The sequence below is a fragment of the Bombyx mandarina genome, chromosome 22 (genome assembly GCF_030267445.1).
Source record: "Bombyx mandarina strain Sakado chromosome 22, ASM3026744v2".
Lineage (NCBI taxonomy): Eukaryota > Metazoa > Arthropoda > Insecta > Lepidoptera > Bombycidae > Bombyx > Bombyx mandarina.
The window spans coordinates 17,169,242-17,183,556 of NC_143228.1; the positions used below are offsets into that span (position 1 = coordinate 17,169,242).

The 14,315-nt window shown below is 38.7% G+C and overlaps 1 protein-coding gene and 1 long non-coding RNA gene across 3 annotated transcripts in view; one reads left to right on the top strand and one right to left on the bottom strand.

Annotated features, from left to right (window-relative positions):
• Rsph3 (Radial spoke head protein 3) overlaps nucleotides 1-13,527 on the bottom strand; it is a 32,543-nt gene extending 19,016 nt beyond the window's left edge. Inside the window, exon 1 of one of the 2 annotated variants that reach the window (XM_028170658.2) lies at nucleotides 13,390-13,527. In XM_028170658.2, coding sequence (XP_028026459.2) covers nucleotides 13,390-13,511 — 122 coding nt within the window. In that variant the 5' untranslated portion in view covers nucleotides 13,512-13,527. Of the gene's footprint in view, nucleotides 1-927; nucleotides 1,955-13,389 lie in introns of those variants that run through there. The other variant, XM_028170657.2, reaches the window with a different exon arrangement.
• LOC149500404 (uncharacterized) lies at nucleotides 1,916-8,732 on the top strand. Its single transcript, XR_016324981.1, has 2 exons — nucleotides 1,916-2,057; nucleotides 8,619-8,732. It is a non-coding gene; the product is annotated as an uncharacterized LOC149500404 (long non-coding RNA).
• Nucleotides 13,528-14,315: the final 788 nt, after the last annotated feature.

Below are 14,315 nucleotides of genomic sequence, written 5' to 3' on the forward strand. Positions count from 1 at the left end.
GCCAATTACAAATTAAATCTTAGAGGCGAGGCTTTCTATACACCACTGTATATATATAACTTAATTTAAATTCCACACTAGGCTACACAATGGTGCTATTAGATATATGTAGTTATATATTCGTTTTTTTTAAGATATTCAATTGATTAGTTTAATGTTAAAAAAATGTTTGCTTCCGACTTCATAAGACTAATTAATTACTAGTTGTATCACAAAAATTTTAACAATAGTTCACTGTGTTCATCTAGACCTAGTAAATTTCAATTCCGATGAATAGAATTTAAGATTTAAAATAGATGAATACATTACTCTATTCATATTTAATGTTAAAAGTGGAAAACATAGGAACTCCTATTCTTAAATTCTATAAATAATAATTAATCAGCATATCAAAGTAATTTAATCTAAAAATGAAATTTTAACACATCTCTCTATTGATAGTTACGTAGAATGTGTTATGGTGCGATTGAATACTGAAACAGCATCTTTGTTCAATACAAAAGCTTATAAAAGGATACTTTGAAATTATAGTGCAGCGTTTTTTAATCATGTTAAGAAAAACAGGTAAAGACAACTTGCTATTCGAAACTTGGTACTTTAAATAATAAGATTTTAATTTGTTGTAGATTGTAAAGGAGAAATTAAAACTAATGTTTATATTTAGACGCAACGAAACGATTGCCGCGTCCTAAAAATGTTTCTATTTTCATAACTATCTATTCGACCCACATGTAATGAGTACGACACTAGTTCGTCAGTCAATAAAGCGCAACGATAAGGAAATTGCTACCGATAGCGTTGTTTAGAAGGCGCGGTGACACTGGCTACGAATCGATAGCACCGATAATAGAACCATTGTTTATGCACATAAATGCACAAACAATCAATATTATGAATGACAAGGATAGTTTAAAAGAGATCACGTACTTTTGCGGCTTCCCAGCGAGATTACTTATTCCGACAACGCCAGCGATTAGGGCTCTGACGCCACTGAACATTTCACCGGCGTTCGGTCGTTTTATTGGAACATTAGGACCACCGTTGGGCAGAATTTCTTCTCTTTTTTCAGGCACAGCTCGTTTTGCGCGAAATGTCAAGGCCTTCGGTTTGCTTGCGTAAGAATACACTATCTTCTCTCGCTCTTGTTTCGGATATAGGGTTTCCAATCCGAGTAAAGTTGCAACTTCTGGTGGCGGCAGTAGAAACGTTCCAGTCTTGACGGTCGTGATGAAACGAGGCTTATCGCTCTCGGAACCATTTTTTGATCTGCTCTTCTGCCCTGGTGAAGGACTCTTGTCGATCTTAGGAAATAGCTTCTTTCCATTTTCGGGGGGGATAATGTCGATTCTTGGGTGTGAATGGCTCAGTTTGCCGTTTGGCAGCTGTTCTTTCGTGCTGATGTTCGGATTGGACTGGTTAGATGAAGTTAGCATGCCGTTTCGTGGCTTGTAACGCGTCGGGCGGCGTAGGTTCGCTTGGAGTATTTCTTTATCTTTCAGCCTCCGAAGTTTGAAGTCGAGCGCTCTCGTGAACTTCGGATCGAGAATGGTCTGCGGCGCGACCGGTGCGGCCATGCTCCCCATCACTCGCTCCCCCGTAGTGCCGTCGAGAGGCGAGCAATCCTCATCGCGCTGCAGCGGCTTCACAATGTTTACGTTCTTCGGCAACAACAGATTCTCGACGATCGTGACGTCACCGTCGGATCGCTCGACATCGTCGTGGTTGATGATCGTGAACGCGTCCGTTGCCTCATCGGTGAGTTGGCCGGGCGGCATCCTTGCGTCACATCGTTATCGGCTTACGCGTATACGTGTGCGCGTTCCGATGTGGCGGGTTTATTTGATTAGCGTGGCGCGCGGGGCCGCGTGGGGCGGCTGGTCGCGGGGCTCGCTAACGATTACTGAACCACGACCGATGGCCGTCCGCCGTCCACCACCTACCACCGCCAACAGGTCATAACCGCCGCCACGCCACATTACTCGTACGACTTTTAGTTAAGTAACTGCGAGTAATGCGGAGTGTATGAGCGCGCAGGCGCCCACGTGGACTTCGAAATGGTAAACAGATTTGTTGTGAAACGTCAACTTTTCGTTTGATTGATGGTTTAAATAATATTTGACGAGGTGATCATAATAAATCTTTGAAGTGCTATTTCTTAACAGTGATTTCCTTCGTATAAGTCGATAAGGCCTTTAGTACTGGCCTGTGAGTATTTCCATTGGAGTGCTGAGAAGAGTTATTTGAAATCTTTTTGTTATCTCGTTTGTAGTACGACGGCATCAGCCATAAAAGCTGAGTTTTTCCGATTCGTCTAATTCTTTTTTTTATTTTTTATTGCTTAGATGGGTGGACGAGTTCACAGCCCACCTGGTGTTAAGTGGTTACAGGAGCCCATAGACCAGAAATAGGCAGGACACGGCATAGGCACGGCAGGTTGTAGGACATTGTTTTATTTGGACGAAAAATATATTAACCTATCACATGATACCTTTGTCCTACAGTTAATAATAAAAAAAAAGTCCTGCGGTATTGACAACTTTTGAGCGTAGGACCAAGATGACATACCAGGCAATTTGTAGGACAATGTGGGTGGTAAACTATGCAAATGTTAGCTAACCAATAAAAATAAATCAGCTAGTTAGTAATTATTTTTCATGACCTTATTTATGATACATGTTGGAGAGGGGGGGCTTCCTAACAAAACCTTATATTTTGTAGGATAAATATTTTTTCACGTTATTTAGATAATTATCTCGATAATGAACAGAAAAAAAAATTGATTAGTAATAAAAAAAATTATTCGTCAAAACAACATATTTCATCCCTATTATCTTAGTTATAAACCACAATCGAGAATTTTCGTACAAGAATTAGTGGGGCGTCTCATTGAAACGAAGCTATTCTCGAACATTCAGCTTGATAGTAATTATTTTTACATTAAGTATTAGTACTAAAACTTTTGAGCGTAGGACCAAGATGACATACCAGGCAATTTGTAGGACAATGTGGGTGGTAAACTATGCAAATGTTAGCTAACCAATAAAAATAAATCAGCTAGTTAGTAATTATTTTTCATGACCTTATTTATGATACATGTTGGAGAGGGGGGGCTTCCTAACAAAACCTTATATTTTGTAGGATAAATATTTTTTCACGTTATTTAGATAATTATCTCGATAATGAACAGAAAAAAAAATCGATTAGTAATAAAAAAAATTATTCGTCAAAACAACATATTTCATCCCTATTATCTTAGTTATAAACCACAATCGAGAATTTTCGTACAAGAATTAGTGGGGCGTCTCATTGAAACGAAGCTATTCTCGAACATTCAGCTTGATAGTAATTATTTTTACATTAAGTATTAGTACTAAAACTTTTGAGCGTAGGACCAAGATGACATACCAGGCAATTTGTAGGACAATGTGGGTGGTAAACTATGCAAATGTTAGCTAACCAATAAAAATAAATCAGCTAGTTAGTAATTATTTTTCATGACCTTATTTATGATACATGTTGGAGAGGGGGGGCTTCCTAACAAAACCTTATATTTTGTAGGATAAATATTTTTTCACGTTATTTAGATAATTATCTCGATAATGAACAGAAAAAAAAATCGATTAGTAATAAAAAAAATTATTCGTCAAAACAACATATTTCATCCCTATTATCTTAGTTATAAACCACAATCGAGAATTTTCGTACAAGAATTAGTGGGGCGTCTCATTGAAACGAAGCTATTCTCGAACATTCAGCTTGATAGTAATTATTTTTACATTAAGTATTAGTACTAAAACTTTTGAGCGTAGGACCAAGATGACATACCAGGCAATTTGTAGGACAATGTGGGTGGTAAACTATGCAAATGTTAGCTAACCAATAAAAATAAATCAGCTAGTTAGTAATTATTTTTCATGACCTTATTTATGATACATGTTGGAGAGGGGGGGCTTCCTAACAAAACCTTATATTTTGTAGGATAAATATTTTTTCACGTTATTTAGATAATTATCTCGATAATGAACAGAAAAAAAAATCGATTAGTAATAAAAAAAATTATTCGTCAAAACAACATATTTCATCCCTATTATCTTAGTTATAAACCACAATCGAGAATTTTCGTACAAGAATTAGTGGGGCGTCTCATTGAAACGAAGCTATTCTCGAACATTCAGCTTGATAGTAATTATTTTTACATTAAGTATTAGTACTAAAACTTTTGAGCGTAGGACCAAGATGACATACCAGGCAATTTGTAGGACAATGTGGGTGGTAAACTATGCAAATGTTAGCTAACCAATAAAAATAAATCAGCTAGTTAGTAATTATTTTTCATGACCTTATTTATGATACATGTTGGAGAGGGGGGGCTTCCTAACAAAACCTTATATTTTGTAGGATAAATATTTTTTCACGTTATTTAGATAATTATCTCGATAATGAACAGAAAAAAAAATCGATTAGTAATAAAAAAAATTATTCGTCAAAACAACATATTTCATCCCTATTATCTTAGTTATAAACCACAATCGAGAATTTTCGTACAAGAATTAGTGGGGCGTCTCATTGAAACGAAGCTATTCTCGAACATTCAGCTTGATAGTAATTATTTTTACATTAAGTATTAGTACTAAAACTTTTGAGCGTAGGACCAAGATGACATACCAGGCAATTTGTAGGACAATGTGGGTGGTAAACTATGCAAATGTTAGCTAACCAATAAAAATAAATCAGCTAGTTAGTAATTATTTTTCATGACCTTATTTATGATACATGTTGGAGAGGGGGGGCTTCCTAACAAAACCTTATATTTTGTAGGATATATATTTTTTCACGTTATTTAGATAATTATCTCGATAATGAACAGAAAAAAAATTCGATTAGTAATAAAAAAAAAAAATTCGTCAAAACAACATATTTCATCCCTATTATCTTAGTTATAAACCACAATCGAGAATTTTCGTACAAGAATTAGTGGGGCGTCTCATTGAAACGAAGCTATTCTCGAACATTCAGCTTGATAGTAATTATTTTTACATTAAGTATTAGTACTACAACTTTTGAGCGTAGGACCAAGATGACATACCAGGCAATTTGTAGGAGAATGTGGGTGGTAAACTATGCAAATGTTAGCTAACCAATAAAAATAAATCAGCTAGTTAGTAATTATTTTTCATAACCTTGTTTATGATACATGTTGGAGAGGGGGGGCTTCCTAACAAAACCTTATATTTTATAGGACAAATAATTTTTCACATTATTTAGATAATTATCTCGATAATTAACAAAGAAAAATTCGGTTGGTAATAAGTTTTTAAAATTCGTGAAATCAACATATTTTATTCTTCTACCCCTAGTAAGGAACCATTTACCAACGTTACTGTAAAGAAAAAAGTTGGGCGTCTAGTCAAAAGGAAGCTACTCACGAAAAATCAGCTTATTAGTAATAAATGATGAAAAGTGTACCAGGGATCCTGTACTATGTACCATGTAATGGAACGTGAAACGCTTAAAAACGTGGCAGCAAAAACGTCCTACAACTCTTTTTTTCTCCCTATCCTGGCAGAAAAGCTATGCCGGCGTTAATACTAGTTCTAGCAAGAACAGTGCATGGCAGAATCTACCACCGGATCGGAAATGCTACCCATTGAAAAGATCCGGCGAGAAACTCAGTGGTCTGTGTCTGTGGGTTAATTTAGTGACCGAAACCTTCGTCGCGAGCGACGGGTTCGACGAGAACGATGAACGGTGCTTGAGGTACCTAAAAGCACCGTTAGTGGATCAGGAGGATTCGAAATGACGTGGTCTTACCATTAGTTTTACGTTATCTTTACTAAGTTGTTGAGGCATTGCGTGCACTAGCATATATAGCTCATACTTAAACCTGGACAAAACAAACGCAGCTCCACTTGTCACGTAATGTCTTTTTTTTATTGAGTGTTTACTGGTGGCCCGGAGGCCTTTCCAGTTTCACAAGGACAGGTGGGCGAGCAAGGGCTCAGCCAGAAGAGGCGGGATTTGCTAACAGCTACTCGAACGGCTTCAAAGGAGATCCAACAAGTCAAGAGTAGCTGCTTCGCGAATGAATCTACTACCGGATCATAATACCGACCAGCTGAGAAGATCCGGAGAGAAACTCAACGGGCTGATGCTTAGGTTAGGTTCACGTCGAACTCTTTGTCGAGTTCGACGTGCACGGTTACCGGGGTCTCTACTCCTAGTGCTAGAGCGGAAGGCGTCTAATGCAAGGGTTATTGGATCTGATGGATCCGTAAGGACGTGGTCACATCATGTATATAAACACGCTCGCTTTGTCTCCAATATTGACTGAATCTGATCGAATTCCAAATCTTGTTTCAACTAGTATTCGCTTAATAATCGAAATACGACCATAATCATGGATAACGCAAGAGACACATTCGTTTAGATGTACTTACATTTTCTCTTTTGTTACGTTAATGAAATTTTATATTCTTTTTATTGTTAATAAATATGGCTTGTCAATAGTTAATTAAAAAAAAAGAAGAGAAAATGACGCACAACTGTTTTTGTCTATTTATATTTAGCGTGATAAGATAAATGAGTTCGCGGCAGATACAGGCAGGATTATTGGTAACTGCATGTAACTGCTCACAATACATCTCACCACCAGTAGAAGAATATTTATACAACAATAGACCTAACCTGTCCACTAAAGAAAACAATTTGGAGAGGTCAGTGATAGTCTTGTTTTCACAAATTTTAATTACACTAATAAATTGGCGAGGTTTTATATAAGACATTTTTTTTTCCAAGCATTTAACATAAAATTCATGTAAATTATTACTTAGAAAGAACTTTCCTTGAAGTTAATTTGCAGTTAAAAATAGCAGGAAGTGCGTCATTGTTCATGACGTGATTAGATTTAGGGGCTCACACAATAAAGATCGTTGTTTTATTTAGCAAGAACTGACATAGCTCGTAGAAATTGTATAATAGGTATGTACAATGGTGGTAGGACCTCGGGTCCACACGGGTAGGTACCACCACCCTGCCTATTTCAGCCGTGAAGCAGTAATGCGTTTCGGTTTGAAGGGTAGGGCAGCCGTTGTAACTATACTTGAGGCCTTAGAATTTATATCTCAAGGTGGGTGGCGCATTTACGTTGTAGATGTCTATGGGCTCCAGTAACCACTTAACATCAGGTGGGCTGTGAGCTGTGTCGTCCACCCATCTAAGCAATAAAAAAAAGAATCGTTTTAGTAATTACATGTCACAAATACGAGTGCTTTACGGTAAAAATCCAAACAGCGAGTTTGAACTGCCTTTAACAGCTACGATCGTAGAGGGGTCTACGAAAACTTACGCATAACAAATTGGCTACAGTTAGTCGCGATAACAAAATGCGGCTCTCTATAAATAGTCCTTAAATTACATATTATTCGTATAAGTATTCTTCGCAAGTTACTTTTTAGAATGACTAAAGAGCCTAAAACTATTTGCACCGATTTGTATGTAAGTGTTAATAGAACTTGTAAGAGTTTCTAATAGTAATATTATAAAGCTGAAGAGTTTGTTTGTTTGAACGCGCTAATCTCAGGAAGTACTGGTCCGATTTGAAAAATTGTTTCAGTGTTAGATAGCCCATTTATTGAGGAAAGCTATAGGCTATGTAACATCACGGTAAGACCAATACAAGTGGAGCACCAATAAATAATGTTTCAAAATAGGGGTTTAAATAGCTCCTTAACATTCTATAATTCAAAAATATTTTCACTTTCTACGTAAATGAAGTGGGAGGTAAAATTTTGCGTTATGCCAAAGTAATTATTCTACGCGGACGGAGTCGTGAGCAAAAGCTAGTCTTTAATACGCACACCAGAATATGTTATCACGTGGTTGTTATAACTCATGATATCAGGAATACTATGCCATAGCTAAGTTGCCGCCTAACGTTGAGGACTCACCTCAATTTGAGCAAGGACCTGTCATAGCGCTCAGTAAGTATCGTGGAGAAGTTCATTCCAAAGCTGGATGGTACGTGGCAGAACAGATCTCTAGAAACGCATTGTGGATGAACGCGTGGATAGTATGGATGAATTCTGCACAACAACATGTTTTTAATCATGGCCAGGCCGCGTCTAAGCCTTAGAAAGCTGTCAGCTTAAGTTCTTAGCGGACTTATTTTGCTTAAGCTTAATTAGCGGACTTAATTTCTTTGCGTGTATTAACAGAATGGTTGAAAAATGTCATTAACACGATAATCGCTGCGCTGATAAGACGAATAAATTACTTATTTCACGTTGGTTTTAATAACAAGGCTTAAGTACTTTTACACAAGTTTTATTCGAATTAACTCGAATTTCCACCACCCTGTCTATTTCTAACGTGAAGCAGTAATACGCTACGGTTTGAAGGGTGGGGCAGCCGTAGTAACTATACTTGAGACCTTAGAACTTATATTTGAAGGTGGGTGGCACATTTACGTCGTAGATGTCTATGGGCTCCAGTAACACTTAACCCCAGGTGGGCTGTGAGCTCGTCCACCCAGTTAAGCAACAAAAAAAAAGTTTAAAAAAAGTAGAAACAAATGGAAGAAAATATAGATCAAGTTTAATGTATATCATTAAAACTGATAGTGTCCACGCCAGTACTTCACGCACAAGCGGGGACTACGAGGTCTGCGGGGGCGTCCAACCACCACCACGGCATCGACGACTCGAGCGGCGAGGGCCGAACACATACAGCGCGACCCAACACGAATGGAACGATATAGAATCTCACGCGCGACTGGTGGCTGATATTTTAATTACCTTTTATAATACAGTCCACTTTATAATAAAACTTCAAAAATGATTAAACCTTTATTTTACTGAGCTATCGAACAGATAGCCAACTAAATATCGGATAAAAAAAATGACGCTTGACTATACGAATCTATTGGGGCTCTTACAGGAAGCGGATACCTGTCTATGGAGTAGGTCCATCCACGACTATAACATTAGCCACTTTTTACCAGAATACCATTGAAAGGATATCAATAAAAAATATTCAATAAAATATAAGTTTGGTTTTATTTTACCAAATTTATCGAGGGGTGAAAAGCTATATGGTTGAAGCGACATTTTTGCAGCTTTACAGTAGAGCCATATAAACTCAAAAAGTATCATAACAAAAAAACTATTTCAGATATTTGAATGGAGTAGTAAACTTGATCGAAGTTCAATTAAAAACATCGAACTGTTGATGTTAATAGAAAATAAAACGCACCTTTAATTATAAAGATAAATGTCGCGTAGTAAGTGAAAAGTATTTATCGGTTGTATTGAAGAATACCACCACTCCGAATAAACAATATTCATAAAAAAATGTGAGCTTAACTTGCATGACATTCTGTTGTTCCTTCGTCGTAGAAGTAATTTTTACTAAAGTTGTAAAGGTGAAAAGGTGTAATGTTCGTATTTCATTACAAAACTTTATTTCATAAAATAAAAGATGTGCGGTGTCGTGGGACATCGGATAGGAACGAAGTTCCTTATTATAAAAATATTAATTTTAAGTTCTATTCGAGGTGTAAAGAAAATAAAACTGGAGCTTTCGCAACAACCCACGGTCATTCGGTAACGTGCAAACTTATTGTGGTACACTTCATTCACGGTTGCTTGCATAAGAGTTAGTGTATTGCGCAAACGAACGCTCTGATATCGTGGTCAATGAATGATAAAAAATATGTTATTTTCCATACGTTATTACAAAGTTAAGTCGTACACTGTGTGCATTACAAATAAAAGTCTTACGTTACGGACGTTTTTTGCCGGTTAGGATACCCCTTCGCATCGTTCCATAAGGAACTTCGTTTCTAAAAAATTTAATCGTACATAACATGAATGAAACTTTATACATACTGTCAGTATGATTCGAATTGCATTTATTGACTCCCTTTGTATGTTATATGCTCAATGACAGTCGCACTAAAGAGTATATTCCAGTAGCGCGACGGAGCTAACACGCATTTTTTAGTTACAGAACCAAGGTCTCCACTAAAATCTAACCACCCGTATTCCTAATCAACAGAATCAATTCCAGTAACAACGCTACGTAACACATTTTTTATTACATCCAATTGTGGATTTCGTGCGGAAGTTGAGGTGTTCTGTAGCCATGACAACCGCCTTCGGGCGCGCTGACCCCACCGCCCGGTCAACCAAGGTGAAGGCTGTGCGTCCTCGCCACGCTAACGTCTCGCTTACGATCGGATGCGATAACAGCTCACGAAGGTGCTGTTATTTTACTCAAATTAAATAAAATTCTATTGTATTTTGAGGGTTTAATAACTTTTTTTTTATTGCCCTTGTTGGCAGAGGATACGGCCCACCTGATGGTGAGTGGCTACCGTCGCCCATGGACTTCAGCAATGGCAACGGCAGAGCCAAGCTGCCGCCTACCGTTAAGTACTCTCCACAAGCCTCGTTTGAAGAAGGACAAGTCATAGCGCTCGGGAAACACCGTGGAGGGGAGCTCATTACAAAGCCGGATGGTACGTAGCAAAAAAGTTCTCGGGAAACGTACTGTGGATGAACGTAGTGGCTCCAGGCAGTATGAATGAACTATACTCCGGTGGCGGGCGGTGCGATGATAAAAACGAGATTTTCTTTGATGGTGTTGTTGTGGTGCACACACAGACACTCACACACACACACACTACAAGCGCTGGTCACGGGACAACAACGTGAAAGTCGCCACTGTATGGACGTACATTTCGGCACACGTACATATGTAGGACGTACATTTATAACTAGGACTAATGAATGTCTATGTTTGGGCCTGGCTTACAGAACCCACCGCCGTACCTACAGGTATTTTTTTTTATTGCCTTTGTAAAAAGACGAGCATACGGCCCACTTGATGGTAAGTAGTTACCGTCGCTCATGGACGTCAGCAATGCCAGGGGCAGAGCCAAAACGCTGCTTACCATAACCAAGCCTCTGCCTACCATAGCCAAGCCTTTTTTTTATTATTGCTGAGATGGGTGGACGAGCTCACAGCCCACCTGATGTTAAGTGGTAACTGGAGCTCATAGACATCTACAACGTAAATGCGCCGCCCACCTTGAGATATCAGTTCTAAGGTCTCAGTATAATTACAATGACTGCCCCACCCCTCAAACCGAAACGCATTACTGCTTCACGGCAGAAATAGGCAGGGTGTTGGTACCTACCCGTACGGACTCACAAAGAGTTACGCAAATTATAATTTTGCGGGTTTTGATTTTTATTACACGATATTATTCCTTCACCGAAGGCTGCTATCATCGTCAGACATGACCTCTAAGTCTCAATTTTATATTATAAAGGATTCCTCACTCGGTTCACATGTAACCCTACCACGTAAAATAATATATTTTTCGTAACTAAGTATTTTAACGCACATAGCTTGCGAAGCGTTGCATTGCACTGGATCAAAGCATTAACTTGGTTATCGCAGCCATTTCACTGTCTACATCTGATTGCTTGATGAGTCGAAATCGATTGGCGATGCTCGGTGTTTTCCCAGCTACATTTTTTCCCCTCGTCGACTACAGCTTTTAAAGATATATTATTCACGATGTGATGTAATATAAGTCCGAATATCGAAATCGATATCAAAATTTCGAATCGTTCGTATTTCGAATCGACCGAATTTCGAATCTTTTTCAACGAGTGAAATCTTCCAATGAGAATTGGTAGCATTCCCACGCAGTCATTAGTACTACCCATTGTCGATGAAATTTTCGCGAGAAAAATGCTAACCAAAAATTAAGTTCCTCTAAGGTTAATCCTCCGACACATTCACATTCTCACGGTGTGCTCTCCTCCCGCTTCAAAGAGGTCCTCTGAGGCATGGCTGCCTCGGGAGGTACTGATACCTCCTAGCTCTGCGAGAGAGAGCCACATCCAGATTGCCACTAGCCTGGGCACGGATGACGCTAAATATGCGCTCGAGGAGTACCCACGTTGAGAAAACTAGCGGCGAGATCTCATCGCGGTACTGAGGTGAAACTCTCCTTGTGGGCTGTCGTCGCTCGCATGGTAGAGGACCACAATTCGTGGGAGACTATGGCGGCTATGTTATGCGAGCTGGTTATGGTGCTCCGTGAGGCTGAGGAGCGCGGAAGGGAGCGGGGTCTCTCTTCGGCTCCTCAGAGCAGATAGCGGGGTGGGTGGCGCAGGCGCGAAGCTCCCGTTCAGCTCCCGTAAGGATCTTCGGATTACCGACTACGTAGTCAGATTACAGCGTTAGAAAAAAAAGGTGATCCGCATTCAATGAACCCAAACGCCACTCATTTCCATTAAGCAACACACAATCCTCAATTGAATTTCTAGTATAGCATATGAAATATATCGTATATTTGTATAATGTATTCTGTAAAATAATGACTTGGTGATTATAATATGACGTCAGCGTTTCATGCTCAAAATTACTATTACATTTAACATGTTAATAGTTTAGCTTTGACCTTGTAGAGTTCTTTGACTGGACCGGAGGGTACTTGCCAGTTTTTATTCGAAATTCTCAAACGGATCTAGAATTGAACCTTGGGTCAGCGCATGGCAGAAAGAAGACGGCAGAAATAGGGACCTACCTCTGCGGAATCAAAACAACCCAAAGCACCAGTTTTACACATAAGGAACAGTGAGATATCTTTGTTGTCACCGAAAACAGGTGATGGTATGCGATGGTAGGCGTATGGCTCAATACAACTGAAGTAAGTTTAGTCAAAAAGCTCCTTCTCCAACATTGTGTGTGTAAATACCTAAAGTCACGGAAATTAAAAGTAGACTTTTGGTACTAAGTTCAAAATGTGTTTTGTAAATTTTTTAATTAGTTTGATATTGCATCAGATTTCTCGAGTTTGAAAAATTATATCTCAATTGTATAGTTATTTATTGTATTTAATAACAATCTTGGCGAATTATATGTACCTTGTAAGGTCTTTTGGCGTGTACTCGCCAAGAGAATCCTATAAAGTTCTGATCTTATCCTATCCAGCCTACGGCGTTCTCGGTCACTGTATTTTTAGTTTAATTGGTCGTTTTGATTTGCCGCGCATTCATAGTATTTCGTGGTATTTGCACTTTTTGTGATTTTCGCTCACTACGCTCTTATTGTTGACCCTTTATTAATTAAGTTAAGCTTTAAGTTAAGTTAAGCTTAATTGTTCGATCACGTTCTAAGTCTACCTAGAAGGCACCGTAACAGGAAATTCATTCATTTCTTTCGAAGCATAACCTTCTATTCACATTCTTATACTAACGACATATGGTCTGCTATTTGAATTAATCTACAACTTGAATGATACATGATGCCCCAATACTGTACTCCCTAGTCTACTGGAACGCACCGAATAAACTTTAGCGACGCAAAGCTCACCATGACGGGTTCCTCTTCAGCTTGGTGTTGTTGTAGAGGGCCCTGGGAGCGCTAGCATACGTGAACGGGCCCTTGCTTCTCTGAGGCCCTTCCACCAGGACCGAGCGAACTGATACGCTCATTTCTTGCGAAGACTAGCCAGTAACACTCCTCGATGAGAGCCAGGAGCACGCAGCACATCAGACACTTCCGCACCTCGATGAAAAGCAACATTTGTTAGTTATAACTACAAAAGTTGTTAATGCTGTTAAAGACAGAATTCGTCGAAACCCTATTAGGAAGCAAAAGATCTTATGGCGAGAAATGAAGATTCCCCGCTAGGACTCTGTCGCGTATTATAAAATTAGCGACCCGCCCTCGCTTCGCTTCGGAAACTGTAATTTATTATTGATTTTTCCACTATTTAATGTATGTTATTTTACATATAAACCCTCCACTTCAATTACTCTATCTATTAAAAAAAAACGCATCAAAATCCGTTGCGTAGCTTTAAAGATTTAAGCATACATGGGGACAGATATAGGGACAGAAAAAGTGACTTTGTTACTATGTAGTGACAAGACCTGAAGCTCGGTGGTTATCGTCGATATACAGGACATGCCCTAAATCAATCTTAACAATTAAAGAGAGTGGATCGATCAAAACGCGATAAACGCGAAAGGCACAGAAATATCCTCTTTACCGATTAAAAAAATTTTACGATTGAAGAACACTACAATAAGCAGAATGATAAAGTGTACGCTCACACGATTCTAAAAAAGCTGATCAAGTGGTCGAAAAGATACAACGTGGTCGTCATCTTGCGTCAGTGATGGTTTGGTGGGGCGTGTCTTATCAAGGAGTCACAAAACTACATTTTTGTTAAAAAGGAGTGAAAACTTCAGCCAAAGTGTATCAAGATACATTCTTGGATCATGTAGTGTAAC